This window comes from Lacerta agilis, chromosome 11 (assembly GCF_009819535.1).
Source record: "Lacerta agilis isolate rLacAgi1 chromosome 11, rLacAgi1.pri, whole genome shotgun sequence".
Taxonomy (NCBI): domain Eukaryota; kingdom Metazoa; phylum Chordata; class Lepidosauria; order Squamata; family Lacertidae; genus Lacerta; species Lacerta agilis.
The window spans coordinates 21,702,581-21,720,087 of NC_046322.1; the positions used below are offsets into that span (position 1 = coordinate 21,702,581).

The 17,507-nt window shown below is 41.1% G+C and overlaps 2 protein-coding genes across 5 annotated transcripts in view; one reads left to right on the plus strand and one right to left on the minus strand.

Moving 5' to 3' along the window:
- MTREX (Mtr4 exosome RNA helicase) overlaps positions 1-13,349 on the plus strand; it is a 40,207-nt gene extending 26,858 nt beyond the window's left edge. The window contains exons 19-27 of the mRNA XM_033163754.1: positions 1,113-1,241; positions 3,075-3,185; positions 3,527-3,715; positions 5,694-5,857; positions 7,514-7,619; positions 9,258-9,314; positions 10,627-10,789; positions 12,637-12,741; positions 13,078-13,349. Coding sequence (XP_033019645.1) covers positions 1,113-1,241; positions 3,075-3,185; positions 3,527-3,715; positions 5,694-5,857; positions 7,514-7,619; positions 9,258-9,314; positions 10,627-10,789; positions 12,637-12,741; positions 13,078-13,130 — 1,077 coding nt within the window. The 3' untranslated portion in view covers positions 13,131-13,349. The remainder of the gene's footprint in view (positions 1-1,112; positions 1,242-3,074; positions 3,186-3,526; positions 3,716-5,693; positions 5,858-7,513; positions 7,620-9,257; positions 9,315-10,626; positions 10,790-12,636; positions 12,742-13,077) is intronic.
- The window catches only part of PLPP1 (phospholipid phosphatase 1), a 92,061-nt gene continuing 85,810 nt past the window's right edge, over positions 11,257-17,507 (minus strand). For all 4 annotated transcript variants that reach the window (XM_033163755.1, XM_033163757.1, XM_033163756.1 and 1 more), the window contains 2 exons: positions 16,058-16,234; positions 11,257-13,695 (listed from right to left, as the gene is read on the minus strand). In XM_033163755.1, coding sequence (XP_033019646.1) covers positions 13,564-13,695; positions 16,058-16,234 — 309 coding nt within the window. In that variant the 3' untranslated portion in view covers positions 11,257-13,563. The remainder of the gene's footprint in view (positions 13,696-16,057; positions 16,235-17,507) is intronic.

Here is a 17,507-nt window from a genome sequence, read left to right on the forward strand (position 1 = left end):
AATTTTTTTGGGGGGGGAGCAGAAATCAGCAGTTACCACAAATAATAGCTGGTCCAAATCTACAGCTCAGGTCACTTTAGGAGAAGCAGCAAAGCTCCCATGAATCCTAATGACCTTTAGGGTTTGACCTGCTAGCATGACCCTATTAGTTATTTTCCTGTTTATCTTTTTAAAAGGTCATATATTTGCAGCAGAGATGATAGGGAAACCTTGCAAACGAAGCAGTTAGCAAACTCTTCATGGCTTCCCCCACTTCTTCTAAATTTTGTGCGTTAAAAGAAATATTGCTACATATCAGGGTTGCTAAAACAACCTGCTTTTGTCCTTCCTTAGCCATAATTTTTGTTAGAAATTAAGCAGTTTTGTATATTAATCCTTTAAAAACTCCTGGGTGGGTAATATTTAGACCTGGTGATTTGTCAGTTTTAGGTTTGTCAGTAAGACTCTAGCTCTAGAACTTCAGCTCTTGTCACAAACTGTTATCCTCAGTTCTTCAGATTCCCTTCTTGGAAAAAACATTTTGGCAGTTATATAATTTGCCCTCCATTTCCACAATGAAGAAAGATACAAATAATTCATTAAGCTTTTATACATTTTATGAAGGAAACCTTCTTGCCTCTAAGAGCTTCTTTGACTCTGTTCTTTAACTATGCTAGTATCCTTTTAGACCATTGCATGATCTTCAATATAGTAACTGAGCTTCTGTTTTGATTTTGAATAATCCTCAAGCTTTCTGGAGTTTTGACCCGCTTCAGATTTCCTGTCAAATTATGGCAGAGAGCCATAGACAGAGTGATCTGTGTAGCTATGGATCAAAAGAGGCCCACAACCATAAGCTAATAATTTTTAACACTACTTGTCATAGCATAGATTGACTTCATTTGATCAAGAACCTTATAGTCCACCTCAGCCAAGGAGCTAGTGTGGATTTATATAAATATTCTCAGGTTTATGTAGAATAATAACATTATGTGGAGCTATATACTTTGATATTATTCAAAGAATATTTAGAACTTAACTAATGGAAACATTCTTGTTTCTCACACTGCTTTTACTAGTGTTAAAGAATAACTCCATATTCATACTAACTTGGTTTCTTGCTACCACTGTAGCCTAACTCTGGTGAGCTGGACCCACTCTATGTTGCTGAAGTCCTCCTGCACTGTAGCAAAGAAAGCTTAAAAAATTCTGCCACTGAAGCTGCAAAACCAGCAAAACCCGAAGAAAAAGGGGAGATGCAGGTGAGATTCCCCCCCCCCATAAAGTAATTAAAACAACAATTGTATGGCTTTTCCCTTTTTGAAATATGGCAACCCCAAGTATGGAAGAACGATAGACATACATTGATAATAACCAGTAGGTCCCATGTCACTGCCTGGGGATAAGTGTGGTCTCAAATGTTTGGAGATTTCCCGCTGAAGAGTGGTTTGCCTGTCATTGGAAATCACACAAGTGGTTTTAATGTAAAAGATGGTGCAGTGATCTATGGGTTGTGAAAGTATAACTCGATGAAATTGCATCTCGCAGCATACCCTGCTGGGTAGATGGGTAATCAAGTTATTTACAAACCTATAAGGGCCGTCCCTAAAGTAGGAAGGAATGCAGTTGTGTACAATAAATGCAATAGGTGTACAACCAAATGGAAAAAGATTAAGATAAGCCCAGCTATTACCCATGAGGGTTGAGCTGCTTAGCTTGCTCTAAAAATATCCCAGCCGTCTTCCTAAAGAACGGCCCAAGGCCATGTGCAGTAAGTAGCAGACGTTAAAACAATGCTGTAAAACGGCACAAAAGTGTTGGCAGACTCTTCTGATTCCAAATTCAGCCCCCCCCCTCCAAGAGGCAGTTGGTAACTAGATTTGAGTTGATCATACAGTTCTGCAATGTAATGCATTGGTTTTTGTTTGGGATTTTAAAAAAACAAAAACAAAAAAATCCTATCTTATATGCAGTTCCTTGCCTTGCTAATAATACATTTCTCCAAGAAGGAATGAAAGTCTCTTGCATTTTCATTTGTTAATTTCCCCCCCCCCCTCCCATCATTTGGGGTTAACTTTCAAATGTACATTAGCTATATTCACAAGTGATTCATAAAAACGGGAAATGGCCTATAATTTATGTGTATTTTACCCGAAGACTTAGAAATATTGCATGAACTATTAGGTAGCTAGATGGATTCTTTTACATCCATAGCTTGTCTTCCTTCCTTTTTCTGTGCTTCAGCCATTCTCTGACAGCGTAACAGTGAATTTACATAGAACAGAGGATGCATAACAGTGATTTAGAACTCTTTGGTTAAAGCAACTGTAGCAAAGTTACTTCAACTCCCATCTCCCCCGCCCTGAAAAAAAAAGATTATTCAAGCTTATAGCAGGCTTCAGTGGTAAATCCCAAAATATGCCCCTTAATATTCTGTTGACTTTTTATTTTATTTTTAGGTGGGCTCGGAGAGTCTGTTAAACTATTTGTTGGCTTGACAGGAAAAAAAGTTCCCCTTTTCATGCAGCCATTAAACATTAAAGACATTTCCCCTTCACTTCATTCCAACACAGAGTTGACAATTTATTTTGTGGCCTTTAAAAAACAAAAAGTGTCTTTGCCATAATGAAACTATTCCAGTTGGCCCCAAGCTAGGCACATTCTGTCACTGAGCATTGTTAGAAGATAATTGTAGTGACTCCATCTGGGTCAGTAGGAGACGTTCTCCTGTCAGGCAGAGTTGTAAATATAAAATCATCATTTAGATGTCATCATTTTCCAATATATCTTAAAATGGAATTTATTATTTTTGGAGCTTGCCGCTCCCCCTCCCCTCTTCAGGAAAACTACTTGTGAAGCCAGTTGAACAGACTATGTAGGAAATCAATGCTCAAATGAATGCTGTAGTTCTTAGCACATGCAATAGGCACTATTTAAATACACATGTGTAGCATGAGCTCTGAAAACCCTACGTGTATTAAGTAAAAGAAGTCTAGGCTATGCTCAATGTATGCTGTGCACAAAACAATTTAACTGCTTAGCAATCTGAGATTAATGTGCATTTTTAGTTCATCTATCACCATATGTTTTAATAGGTTGTTCCTGTTTTGGTGCATCTTCTGTCAGCAATCAGCAGTGTTCGCCTGTATATACCCAAAGACCTGAGACCTCTTGATAACAGACAGAGCGTACTGAAGTCAATACAGGTACTATAACTTTGAAAAGCTGAAAGTGCATAGCACTTCTTTTCCAAAAACAAAGTACTTCACATTCATGATCTAGTTGCTATCCTTATTGTAAGATAAGTCAGTGTTGCTATTGCCCATATTGCAGATACCTAAGGCCACTGTGAAGTTCATGGCACAGGTGAGATTTGAACTCGATCGTTCATTATTTGTAGCCCTGTCTGTTAACCAGTATATGATATCAACTATCAGAGATCTGAAAACATCTTCTTTATGCCATGATGCAAACGAGATCATACTTTTAAACACTTTAAAAAAAGGCCAGATCCTAACATTTGCTTTTATCTGTCTTTTCTTTTAAGGAAGTGCAGAAACGGTTCCCTGATGGCGTTCCTTTGCTGGATCCTATTGATGACATGGGAATTAAAGATCCAGGTCTGAAGAAAGTAATCCAAAAAATAGAAGCGTTTGAGCACAGGATGTATTCTCACCCACTTCACAATGATTCTAATTTGGAAACTGTGTACAAACTTTGTGAAAGAAAAGCACAGGTAAGGAAAAGCTTTTCAAGTGCATCTTATTTTGAAGGGACAATAATTGGGTGATAAGAGTACCCATTTTGCATACAGGTGATCCCAGATTCAATCCCCAGCATCTCCAGTTTAAAAAAGGTGGTGGGTGAAGAGAGAGAGATCTGGCCAATCTGCTGACAGGTAGTAGATAATATTGCACTAGGTGGTCAAAGAATCTGTCCTGGTATTGGTCCTGTCAATCATTCCATTAGCCTTAAAGCAATGGGCCACAGAATTACACAGGTAAATTGGTGGTAGTTCCAGATAATTTGAGTCAGGAGGATGGAATATCTCTCGAAACACATTGCTGAAACACTTTTGTGAATTGGAAATGGTAGATTTTCCTTTCATACTCAGAAGTTCAAGGCAGATTCACTGTGTAGTCTTACTCTAAAATGAGAGCAAAACATGTGCATCTCATCTAATATGAAGGGTGCTCACATGTCTACACCATGACTTTTTCCTTCAAAATGCTTGCAGGCAGGGCGATGCCACCTCTGAGGAACATTAAAGGCAAAAGACACGATTTATGTCTGTGTGTATGTTTGGTAATTACAAGCATGTATGTGAATATTGCATTTGAGTACAAGAACCAGTTGTATAAACATTATATTAAGAGCTGCTCTGAGAAATTGCTGCATTTGATATTCTTCCAGATCAGATTGGCATAAAGAATTGGGAAGGCTTAGGGTTTTGGGGCTGGTGCTGACTGTCTGTTCACTTTCCCACAAGGCCCACGACTTGGCTCTTGTCCTTGATGGAAGTGTGTCTGCAGGCATCTTGGTGTAGTGCCTCATGTGGTCTGGATAGTGTCAATTAGTCTTTACAGGGCTAAGAATTCCAGCTGGGTTTGTTTTGTTTTTTCTCAAATTGTTGTAGTCTTATACTTGAGCATACATCTCTTGCTCCATCCCATCAGAATTGAGAGAGGGGGTCGGGTGGACCAGTGCTTAGAAGCAGCAATGTGCTGGTTGTGAGCCAATAAGTGGAAGCTGAATCCTGATACAACATGGGTGTTAAGTGTCCTGAGTTCCCTGGTAGGTGGGGAGATGGCCTGTTCTGGACAGTGTTGAAAGCGACCTCTTGGGGGTACTACTGGATCCAGCATTATCACTGGAGGCTCAAGCAGCTATGCCCCCCTTTCAACAGAAATGACTTGGCCACTCTGCTCCATGCTCTGGTAACTTCCAGGTTGGATTATTGCAACACATTCCACATACTTAGCTGGTCCAAAATGCATCATTTAGAACTCATATAACCCCTGCTTTAAAACAGCTGTGCTTGTTACCAGTTTATTTCAGGGACCAGTTCAGAGTGCTCATATCAGTGTTCGAAGCCCTAAATAACTTAGGTCCAAATATCTGAAAGACCACCTACTTTTTTACATACTCTGACAGGGATTGAGATTGGCAGATGGGGCTCTTTAGGTAATTTTGCCACCCATTGAAGTTCCAGTTGGGGGGATTGCCCAGGTGAAGACAGCCCCTAAGCTCTGGAATTCCGTCCTCACAGAGTGGTGCCTGGCCCTTTTATTCTCTTGTTTTCATTATATGGTCTTAAGACCCACCTCTTTACTGTGACATTGACATCTGGGAAATATATTTCTAGTACCCACTTTGTTTTGATTGTAAACTGTTCTAACTGATTTTAATATTGTATTTACACACTGTTGTAACCTGCCCTGGGATGTTATGGGGAAGGGTGGGTTAGAAATCTTATCGATAGTTACGATAGTAATGCATTCTTGCCGTGGAAAATTCTTCAACTTTTTTTGTTTTCTTGCTCACAAATCTGTTTCTCACTTTGCTTTGCAGATATATGGGTGGATATGTGGCCTGTGGAGATTGAAGTTTTACATTCACAATAAAACTCTGGGTTGTTTTTTTCAGGAGACAGGGTCAAAAGTGTCTTAATGCCTGATTTCTCGTAACACCTCTTTGCTTATGTTTAACTTCAGATTGCTGTAGACATTAAAGCAGCAAAACGAGAACTGAAGAAAGCCAGGACTGTTTTACAAATGGATGAGCTCAAGTGTCGTAAACGTGTTTTGAGAAGGTTGGGTTTTGCAACCTCCTCGGACGTCATAGAGATGAAAGGACGAGTTGCTTGTGAAATCAGCAGGTAACATATGTTACTGTTGTAGAAAAGACAGGCTAACAGATGTTTGTATGCAGTTTTCCTCTTATCTTTGTGTAATACAGTGGGACATTCTGACACTAAGGAGAAATCTCATGTTAAAACATATGGGGGGGGCAGTATTGAAGTGATCCTAGGTTATTGAAAGTAAAACATAGGGTAAATTTGAAGGACAGAAAAGCACAGTGAGGCTGGGATCCAGAGAACGCCATGTACCAGCAGGGCTTTGGTTTGTGTTCTTCCAAACAGCAGCCCCCACATAGCCACTTAAGCAAACTACTTTTGAAATTGCAGGTCCTTTTAGAAGCAGTTTATTTGAAATACTTTTACCCCACCATTTATCAGGGTGGCACCAGGAATCTCCTGCTCAAAGGAAGTAAAGTCAAAAATTGTATTGGGTGGGCCTAGTTTGTGAGCATACCTCAAACAACTGTCTGGATCCTACTTTAAAACGTTATGTCAAAGATACATGGTATCTACTTTTTAGATCTCTATATTAGTTTATAAAACAAGTATTATGCTGTTTGTGTCATCTAAGAGTGGCACTCACTCTCTGATAGCAACACCTTAACATATTTTGAATATTCAACACTATTAATTGGTACAAAAAAGCTGCCAACCCAGAACAAGAATGTGAAATCTAGAACTTTATGCAGTTTCTTTGTGTTCAGTGTTTAGATTCTGCAGAGTGTTCCATTACAGGAGGTGGACTCTCTGTCCTTGGAGGTTCTTAAGCAGAGCTTGGGTGTCCATCTGTCATGGATGCTTTAACTGAGATTCCTACATTGCAGGGGGTGGGACTAGATAACCCCCTGAGTCCCCTCCAATTCTATGATACTATTTATATTAACTTGCTAATGTTATCTGAAAATCAGAGGTGTTTTTTTTAAAGGTATCTTGGTGTAGCTTGGCAGAATTAACCCAATATATGTTGTGAATTTGTAATAGTAACCATTAGAGCATAGAAAATTATTTGGACACTTGGTATATGGTCCTTTTTTAATTTTGTTCTTTCTCTCCAAATAAACATGCTTAGCCACGTTTGTTTATTCCCTTCAGTCTCATAAAATACACTGGGCAGGATTCAGCTAGTGAGTTGTTAGTGGAAGCCCTGCACCAAGGTTTCTGCTTATGCACTGGCCCCCTCCTGTTCCCCCAAGCACCCCAGACATTGGCTGGGGGGCGGGGTGAATCTCCAGAACAGCACATGGGAGGAGGCGAGCGGGGATTGTTTGATCTGGCAAGCCAAAACCCTTACCCCCATAGTTCTAGCAGCAGAGTGCAATGTGGATTCTGTTCTTCTGGCTTAATCTCCTCCAGCAAGTCCAGTTTCAGCTTCTGAACACTACATGACATGCTAATCTATCTTGACCTTTGTTTCCAAATTTTGTTTCTCAGGACCCCTGTAGTTTTCTGGTATGCCATCTGTAAAAGTTGTGACGGCATACAGATTCTTCGCTTGCTTGCTCCCTCTCTTTTTCTCATTGGTAGTGGAAGGGCACTTTCTGGCTTAAATGCCTTTATTATTAATTCTTCTGCGTTTTGAACAGAAGCTACTGATCAGTTTTCCAGAGAATTGCTTTCAAATGTATAAAAAGACGAAGAAATATCTAACACTGTCAATTGCATTTCCTCTTCCAGTGCTGATGAGCTGTTGCTGACGGAAATGATGTTCAATGGACTTTTCAATGACTTATCTGCTGAACAAGCAACTGCTTTACTAAGCTGCTTTGTCTTTCAAGAAAATGTAAGTTGATTTTGCATAACTAGAAAAACCTAAATTTGATCAGCCATAATTTATATCTAAATGAATGTTTTGTTCTACCTTGCTTTCTAGTCAGAAAAGGGGGCTAAAAAACATTTGTAAAACTAATATACAATCCTAGATTCATGATGTATTAAGCTGAAAAAATGGGCATGGTACACCCAGGGTTAAGTAGATAAATAGGTACCGCTCCGGCAGGAAGGTAAATGGTGTTTCCTTGCGCTGCTCTGGTTTTGCCAGAAGCGGCTTAGTCATGCTGGCCACATGACCCAGAAAAACTTCTGTGGGCAAATGCCGACTCCCTCAGCCAGTAAAGCAAGATGAGTGCTGCAACCCCAGAGTCGTTCGTGGCTGGACTTAACTGTCAGGGGTCCTTTACACCCAGGATCAGGCACTACCATGCAGGGAGGGCAAGAGAGTCCTGGACTTTCACTGGGTTGAGATTTCCTCCTGATAAGTAACACCAGAGGAAGCTGGAAGCAGACAGTCAAGCAGACAGAGCCAGAGCAGAGAAAAAGGAGATTAAATGGCACCCACAACAATCGAGAAATCTCCTTCTACTGAGTTCCTTGTCTCAAAATAATTTTTAAAAAACTCAGTTGTTTTAATTTTCCTAGTTGTTTTTATTTTAATTTTCCTGTATTATAAAGTGCATTCCAAAAGTGTCATTGGTCAGGATCCAAAAAGTTTCAGAAAGCAAAAAAGCAGTTCTGTACATTCACAAAGAAGTTTCTGGTTTCTGTTCTCCCCCCACCCTACAGCTGGGTTGTCCTGCATTGCATCCCATATTGCTGCCAAAGGGAGCCCCTGCCCCTCTGAAGAACATAAGCAGACGTGGATGTGCACATGAAACACCCAAAGATTATTGCATATATTCTGACCAACGTTCAGTAGAGAGGCAAAAGACATTTCTCTGAAAGGTGGAAATGAAAATGCCACATAAAGAAGTATCAGAAACTTAGGTGGAATCCACTGTTGTGCAGGTGGTCTTCCTCTCACACAGTGTGACTTCGCTTTCTTCTCCTCCCACTCCAGCCCCCTACACACACACACACCAGAATCTACTCTGGAGGGGTCCCCTAATCATCTGGAGCAGGTACTGAGGGCATGTGGCAGGCTGCATAGAAGAGGAAGGTGAAGGCTGTTCTACTTTTGCATGGCCAGCAATCCGTATTTCTTTCCCCACGTCATTCAGTTGCATTTTTCAGTGATAAATTATTTGTAATCACTGGCTTCTATGTCAAATATCTAAAGAGCATTTTTTAAATTCTGTGGTTCAGTGGTAATCTCAAAGTTTATTTTTGTTCCAAGTTGATGTGTTGTAATATATTGGCATTGGGATAATATTTCACTGAAAGGAAATCCAGAGGCCCATATTCTGGACTGAAGTTTGGCACTATTATTATTGGTCTATTTTCTGCAAAAGAAGCTTTCTTAGGAGTGTTAAAGGATTGATGAGCACAATCCACCAAGCATTTGATCCCGCACGTTCTCTGCTTGTTTCAGAAAGACTTTGTACACCAGCTACATAACTTGTGGTCTTTAGAGAGAAAAAAATGTAAATTAATTTAAATAATGCCAAATGAATGGATATTGATGCTTTCTTCATCTTTTTTTCAGTCTAGTGAAATGCCCAAACTAACAGAACAGTTGGCAGGCCCCCTTCGCCAAATGCAGGTAAACTTCAGCAGATTTTTCTGGCATAGGAAATGCCGCATTCATTACTAAATGGTTTTACAAGCCATTAAAAGTCAATTACCTTCCCTTTCCTGCTCCGCAGCCTAAACATACACCATAGTATATATTTGAGATATTGCACTGGCACAGCTCTTGATATACCTACACATCATGCTAGCTTGGTACATTTAAAAATTAAATTTTATGGGGTGTTTTGGATATGATCCAAAATCTTTCTTGGTATCTTTTAAAGCTTGACTTTAAATTTTAATACCATTAAGATAGCTTGAGGGTGAGGGGAGTGGTTTTGGAATATTTTATCCAATGAGGGTTTTTGCGTACTAGTGATTTATCCAATATGGTTTTTGCATACCAGTGGGCCTGTTAAACTAGCATTTTCTTCTGTGTTTACCTATGAAGGCCCATGAAGACATCTGCCTGGCAGTCTCCACTTCCTCAGTGGCTGCATTTGGATTAACAAACCAAGATACTGCTTTGTAAACTGCTTGGACATTTTAAATCAGAAATCAGTCTATAAAACAATTATCCCTCATGCACCTCTCACACAGCTGCTCTTCTCCTCTCATCAGAAGCCAGGAAATCTCCAGTTAACTATAGTTTCCTATTACATCTAAACTGGAAGGTATGGTAAATGAACAAACCAAGGTGGTTTAAATTTGTCTTAATGTCCTGACTTGTTTGGATGCCATTAGTCATAGTTTCCTGGTTTAGATGTAAAGGAAAATGATCACTATCTGATTTCCTGGCTTGCTCACTTGTTTGAAGGGAGGAGTGAAGCAGGTATGTATGAGGCAACGCGATCTGTTCATTTCCCTTCATGTACCTGCGTGATCCTTAAGATACTCGACAGAGACCTTGGAAGTGGGTGGCTGCTTGGAAGTGCAGCTTCTTGCCCATGGCACCCTGACTGGGAAGTTGACTCCATGGAACAGCTCTCCTGGCTCTATGGTCTTTTTAGCACCAGACCTTTGTATTTCTGCAGGCTTTTTATACAACTAACGTGTCAACAAGAGTCTTAGCTTTCTGTGCAAGTTGTTTTATTTTTCAAATTGAGCTTCTTGTTAGTTGTATTTTCTCTTAGCAGAAATGATGTTTTTAATCTTATTTTTGAACATTGCATTTTCTTGTTCTTTTGTAAGCTACCTACGGAACAAGTGGGCCATATAAATCTAGTGCTGCCGCCACTGAAAATAATAATCTCAACTTGTTAACAGTCAATTGTCTGGCGTGCATATTTCAGGAAGATAACTTTCATTTGGTTTGTCTCGAATTTCCAAAATCCTCTTTAAAGGAATGTGCAAAAAGAATCGCTAAAGTGTCGGCAGAAGCTAAATTGGAAATTGATGAGGAAAACTACCTGAATTCGTTTAGGCCAAACTTGATGGATGTCGTGCACACGTGGGCCAATGGAGCAACGTTTGCTCACATATGCAAAATGACAGATGTATTTGAAGGTATGTGCACTTGTATTACTACTAATGCATCTGAAGTGTGGATGGTAGGGTAGTACAGTTGTTTGCGTGACACAGCATAGTATGAACCTTTGCAGCTATTCAGAACTGAGGCCTCCTAATCAGCAGCCTGTGGAGAATCTTTCTCTCTTGCCTCTCTCCCCCCCCCCACCATGGCATGCTTTCTGCTCCTATTCTTTTTCTCTTTCTCCCCAGTGTGTCCCTTGTGTTTTGTATCTCTCATGTGCACAAATGTAGACAGCCTGATCCTTGGTTCCATTGAATTCAGTGAAGCCTACTCAAATGTTAACTATGCATAGGATTGAAACTGTCTTTTAACCTTGTGTGGTTGGTACAAGAGGGAGAATGAGAAGTTGTTGCACCTTGTCCCAGGTTGCTTCTATTGCTTCCCAGTCACTTTGGACGCAGCAGAAATGTTATTGGGGGTAAAGAATAAGAGAGGCTTGAAGTCATTTGTGTCATATACACAATTTATTTGGTAGCAGTGAAGCAGACAATCAATTCTGTGGATGGTTGCATTTGCAAATGCCATATAAAAATGTCCCCCACCCTTCTTTCCCATGCAGATAGGTAGTAGCAATAAGTTTTGCCCAATAAGTGAACTTTTTGCTTCTAGCTGGAGATGGAGACTTGCTTGATGAGCCAAGTTTGACATGCAGCATCAGGCAGGGTGGGATAATTAAGCTTTGTAAGCTGCCCACAGTAGCAATTTTCATTGGTAGGGTAGAAATTATATAAAACACAGACAAGGCACTGACCATAGTAGCATAACCCCAAACCACCATCACACCCATTTTTGCAAACGCAGAGTAAATGGCACATTCTTGTTTCCATATGGCAGATAAGCAATCCCTTTAACAGAAGGAAGTAAGGAGTAAATACTGAGAGAAAGGCACTTTTTCTCTTTGTCATGACAAAGTCCATCTAAGTGAAATTTCAGTGGCCATGTACATCATGTTGTGGTTGAGAGACTGGAAAGTAGAAAGTTCATATAGTTCAGTATGTCTAGCAGAAAGGCAGATGGAGTATATTTAAATGTCCTTTACTCCATACATACATCCTCTGTTTTAACCATACAAAAATGCTTCTGTGGATGTAAAAATGTTCTTGGTTGCATTTTCATAATGAGCCCTGTAAGAGAAGTCAGTCTATATAACCAAAGTGATGGTTTGCTCAGAATACAGCATGCAGCAAACCCTTGGAGGATATATCCCAGCTTCTTTTGGCTCAGACTTCTGTCTTTTTGGTAATTGACTCCAGGTGGCTTTTTACTAGAGTTGCTGGATCCGGAATCAAATGATTAAATTTAATCTCTTGCTGAGACTGGCTGATAAAATTTCGATTTCATTTCTTTTTAACTTACAAACAGAAGTACACACATTCCTAGCCTATAGATTTCCACACCTTATACCTGCACCACCATGTATCTAAATGTATCCCATAATCTTTGAAATGAAGCCATTCATTTCCTTCATGTACACACAAAAATATGCAGGTGGTTAGGAAGAAGGAAACTTGGTACCCTGCTTCTTATGATGGTAGCCCGAGAGCTTCAATTAGAAGTCTGTGCAAGAAGAGTAAGTTAAAACCATTGCCGTAGGTTAACGTATACGTGATAACATTAGTTGGAACCCATCCTTTCTGATAACGCAAGTTGGGAAAATTAATATTTATGACCTTATGATTATCTGTTTGGGGGAAAACTATAGGACTGAGATGCTTCAGTCCTGCTTGAGTAGACAGCTTTACAACTACCTGGTAGAAAAGGATCTGCTATTCCTCATTAGAAAATGTCTGCTTTTACTGCAAGCCCTTTTTTGCCCATGCAGGGAGCATAATACGCTGTATGAGGCGGCTAGAAGAATTGCTTCGACAGATGTGTCAAGCAGCAAAGGCCATTGGAAACACAGAACTGGAAAACAAATTTGCAGAAGGTCTGTATGTTCAGCTTCTTATAAATTGCATGCATCTTGAAATGTAGAGTCTTTTCACAGGCAATTTTTAAATTTCTTATACAAGTCAGAGTGTCCCATATGTATTAATGGTAGGTTCCATGTATCCTTTACCTGCTGTGATCCAATTCTTTCATGGAGCAGATAACTGGGAAGCCCTTATACACACATTTGAGATGGAAACTGGGGAAATGATACTCAATTTGAAATTGATAGTGAGCTTCAACTCAGGTGCATTGTTAATGTGTCTTCTGTTGCTAGAATCAGCAATAGATACAGCTACTCTTATGACATCATATTATTTTCTTCCCTTAACAGGCATTACCAAAATCAAGAGAGATATTGTATTTGCTGCAAGTCTTTACCTATAAGTATTGTCCTGACATGGAGTGTGAACATCACTAATTATTCTTCAGAGGCAGAAGTGTAAAGTTAACGACAGAATCTGCCAATCCTTCCCAAGCAGGAGAGATGCTTAATATTCTTGTATGTATTTCACCATGAGCCTCATGCTAGCAAGCATATTACATACCATTGCTGTTTGTACATAAGTGTTACCACATTATTTTTAATTAAAAAAACAGCCAGAATACTGTGTGTTTAAAGCAAAAAAGCTTGAACCAATAGAGATTTAAAGTTAGATACCTAAGTGTTACTATATACATGTAAAGTGAGCATCCAAGAAGTATAGCAGCAGCAGTCCCTTCAAGAGGCATTTAATTAATTTTTTACATAGGTCAGAAATGCTTGACATTTTCTTTTTATAGAAGGGGAGATTCCACAGGGTAATAGCAGTTGACTTTATCATGGCTGGTGATTACTGCCATAGTGATTTCCACTGGTAGGTGTCTCGTGTAAGGTTGTGTGTGAATCTTCTTCCTCCTTCTGTTTAAATGTACGACCTCTGTCTTTGAAGAAATCAGATACATACACAGCCTGGATAAACAAATTGAACACATTAGGCAGTGAGACAGCTGTCAGAGAGAGAGAGAGTACAACAAAATGATTCTTTAAATATGCCTAATAGGTCTGGGCAGTATACCAATAGATTGTCTGAAACTGGAATGGCAGTCAGATTGCCATATCGGTATCATTTTGAGCTGGCAATACATTGTGGTGGTTGGGAGCTGAGGGCCACAGCACAATGGCAGCTTCACCTGGTGGTATATCACAGGTGAAGCAGCCACTGCTCCTGAGTCCGTCCCTCTGCCACCATTCAGCAGGTAGTTTTTTAAAACTGCTCCGCGCTCCTGCGAGCTGGAGACGGATGGCTTATTCAGCTGAGAAGCAATCTTCCTTAAACCGTCTTCACAAGCCAGAGTGGGGGCTCAGCTGTGCACCCCCTCAGCAGAGCAGTTTAAAGAAGCTGTGTGTCTGAACCGCCTTTGCACAGGAATGTGGGTGGGCTACCTCTTGCCAAGGCAAGTGTTCACAGGGCTGCCTTAGCATAGGTGGAGCCAGGGCTCCTTCCTCCACGTGCCAGGCGTTGGAGGAGGAAGCAGTTTTTCCCACCCGACGCTGACAGGAAGAGGCAGAAGCTGCACACCGTGACAATAATTGTCTCCATGGTCAGTACCGTATATACCCGAGTATAAGCCGACCTGAATATAAACCGAGGCACCTAATTTTCCTACAAAAACCTGGGAAAGCTTATTGACTAGAGTATAAGCCGGTTCACCTTTGCCGCTGTGGAGGAGGAGGAGGAACGAGCAGCCTGAAAGCAGCCCTTTGGGCTGCTCCTTCCTCTTCCTCCTTTGCCAAGTTTGCATTTATGCGAGCAGTTCAGGAATGGAACAAGCTGCCTGGGGAGAGTAAAGAACCGCCGTTCTTGTAGGCTTCTTAAGGAATGGTTAACTGGGGAGAGCAGGTGGCGGCACGAGCGGAGAGAAAGGGCTTCTTTCTCGCCACCCCCACCGCCCGCCTCACTCGAGTATAAGCCGAGGGCAGCTTTTTCAGCACAAAAAATGTGCTTAAAAAGTAGGCTTATACTCAAGTATATACAGTAATTGCCTTCTTCCTCCCTGCCTCTTTTCCTACATCATAACATATCAGGAACGTATCAGGAACTTTAGTTGTGTTGGAACTTTACAGCGTTGGAAAACAGGTATCGACTAGCTCAAATTGCCTGCCTTTCAGATAGAAAGGTAGACAGAGCCTGAGAAGGTGATTGCCTCTGGTTCACGTGAGCTGGACGGTGGGTGCTTAATCAGTTGAGGGATGGGTGGGAGGCTTCCCAGCACTCTAGGCAATGTATCTCAGTTGTGTCTTCATCCCCTAAGGTGGGGAGGAAGCAGCAGCTGAGATATATTGTCAACATCATGATATATCAGCATATCACAGTATTTAGCTGCTGATATATCACGATGTTGAAAACCACGTTGCCCACTCCTAATGCCTAATTTCTGCAGCATGTTTAAAGGCACTTCAGGCATCTTCCATCTTTGTTGTAAGAAAGGGAAGTGGGGCAAGTGCCAATAATGTATGCATGCTAGTCCAAAATGGACAGGCTTTCACTTTTGTAAATAGTTCTGGGAAGAGAGATGTACCCTATCCCCACCCGTACATCATGGTTTTTGAAGGAGTGGAAAAAGAAAAGTTGAGACTGGGAGTAGTGAATATACCGTATTTTTCGCTCCATAAGACACTTTTTTCCTCCTAAAAAGTAAGGGGAAATGTCTGTGTGTCTTGTGGAGTGAATGCATGGTCCCTAGAGCCAAATTGCCTAGGGGCCAAAAGCAGATCATGCTCTTTTTTTTTTTTACAAAGAGAGAAGGGAGTGTTGAAAGGAAGCCGCTGAACAGCTGTTCAGCAAGTGATGGGGAGAGAGATAAGGCTCCCTTTCCAGCCCCGCCCCCTTGCCCAGCCCTCCATTGTTGAATGCAGAGGGAGGCTGTTTGTTTCCCCAGCGACATGTGACTGGCTGATTAGATTATCTGTCTGTAGAAATGGCTGTAGGACTAGAAGCTGCAGAACTGAGTTGAACCCCATAAAAACAGGGCTTTGCCCTTTGCAAAAAAAAAAAAAAAGCTGCACCACTTTGAGCTGATCCTCAAAAAAACAACAACAGGGCTTTCCTCCTCTAAAAACTAGGTGCGTCTTATGGGGCAAAAAATACGGTGCTACTCCCCTTTCCCCATCTCACCACTGTCCCATGGAAACTACAGGAAACCAGCAATGAACTCATCAGGAGTGTGCAGGCATCCCTCCATCCACCCCGTTTCATCATTAAGTCTCAGCAAATGTAGTTTTGCCAGAAAGCTATATTGATCAATGGCGGAGTAACTTTGCATGGACTTACAATAAGTATAGCTACCAGTGCTCCCTGGATAAGTCCGGTCAACACATCACTCCAATGATGTTTGTAATCAGAAACACGGGAGAGGCCCACGTAGATGGATGCTGCAATAAGACCGAACTGAGACGTAGGACGCACAAGTCTTGCCCAATCGCCTTTCATTCTGGCCTGAAGATAAAGCTAAAACCAAAAGGACAAAAGTTTAGAAGGACAGAAGTCTAGCTAGTTAACAGGGTGGGCAGAAATAGGATGGGTCTTTTTTTAATACTGTAGTTCTAACTTGATATTCTGTTGATTTGCTAGGGACAACGTTAAGTGCAATACTTTTGTACCATAATGAACATTGTGCTGAGTTGTGGCCTAATTTTACACATGCCCTTTCTATTGAGCTTGCAAATTGGATTTGCACAATGTTTCATAATATGTGAGGCATATTCTCCTTAATTAGCAGCTATAGCACTAAAGGAACTATTCATTACTTCAATAGGAGGTGTGAGTAGGGAGATCCTTGCTTAACACAGGCAGGTATTAAAATGCCTAGATGGGAAATGAATTCACATTTAAATAATTTGTATACTTTCCCTTCAATAAAAATGTTCAAGGTGGCTTACAAATAAAAATACAAAGTAAAATACATGGCCAAAAACCCGCAGCATAAAACCATACAGGTTAAATGGAGTTAAAAGACTTGGAAAAATAAAAAAGTTCTTTGTCTACTGCCAGAGTGGTAGAGTTGGTACAAGCTGATGCTCTCGCCTGAGAAAATTCCACAACCACAGTGCCTCCACTGAGAAGTCCCCTTGCCCCTCAAATCACCACTGCCTCATCTCTGATGGCCAAGACTCCTGCAGGAAAGCCTCCAAGAAAGAGCTCAGAGACGCTGAGGGCAAGCATCAGCCCTCCTGAGGTGTGGGTAGAAATAGACTGGGAACTTGCATTACCTTACCTTTGCCTGCTGTAAGTCAGCAACAGAGCAGCTGAATTTGAACTAACAAGTTTCCGTGGTCTTAGAAAGCAACTCCACTTAACAATGCATTCATCAAAAATGGAGGTTACTGGAGCATAGATAAGAATGGCCAAGCTGTCTGTCTGAGACAAGTCATGGCTGGCACACCAGCCTTAGCTAGTATGACGAAGCCGCTCAAGTTTATCCCCAAACTCAGCCTGCTCAAATCATTTTCTCAGGCAGACAAATGGTCCATCAGCACTGGGGTCAATAGTATATCCCTCTGATCTGAAATGAGTTTTGTTTGTTATCCCTTACAGACCATTACTAATGCCAGACACCAATTCATTATTTCCAAAGCCATCACAGGTTAGCATCTACCAAAGGCTATAGTCTAGCAAGGAGCCCCCTGCCAAGAGCTCTGTGGACCTGCTCCTTCTTTTCACCTGCCTCTTGCTCTGGCCCAGAAAACAGAGGAGCAAATGCCACTGCCTGCTTCCTTTTTGG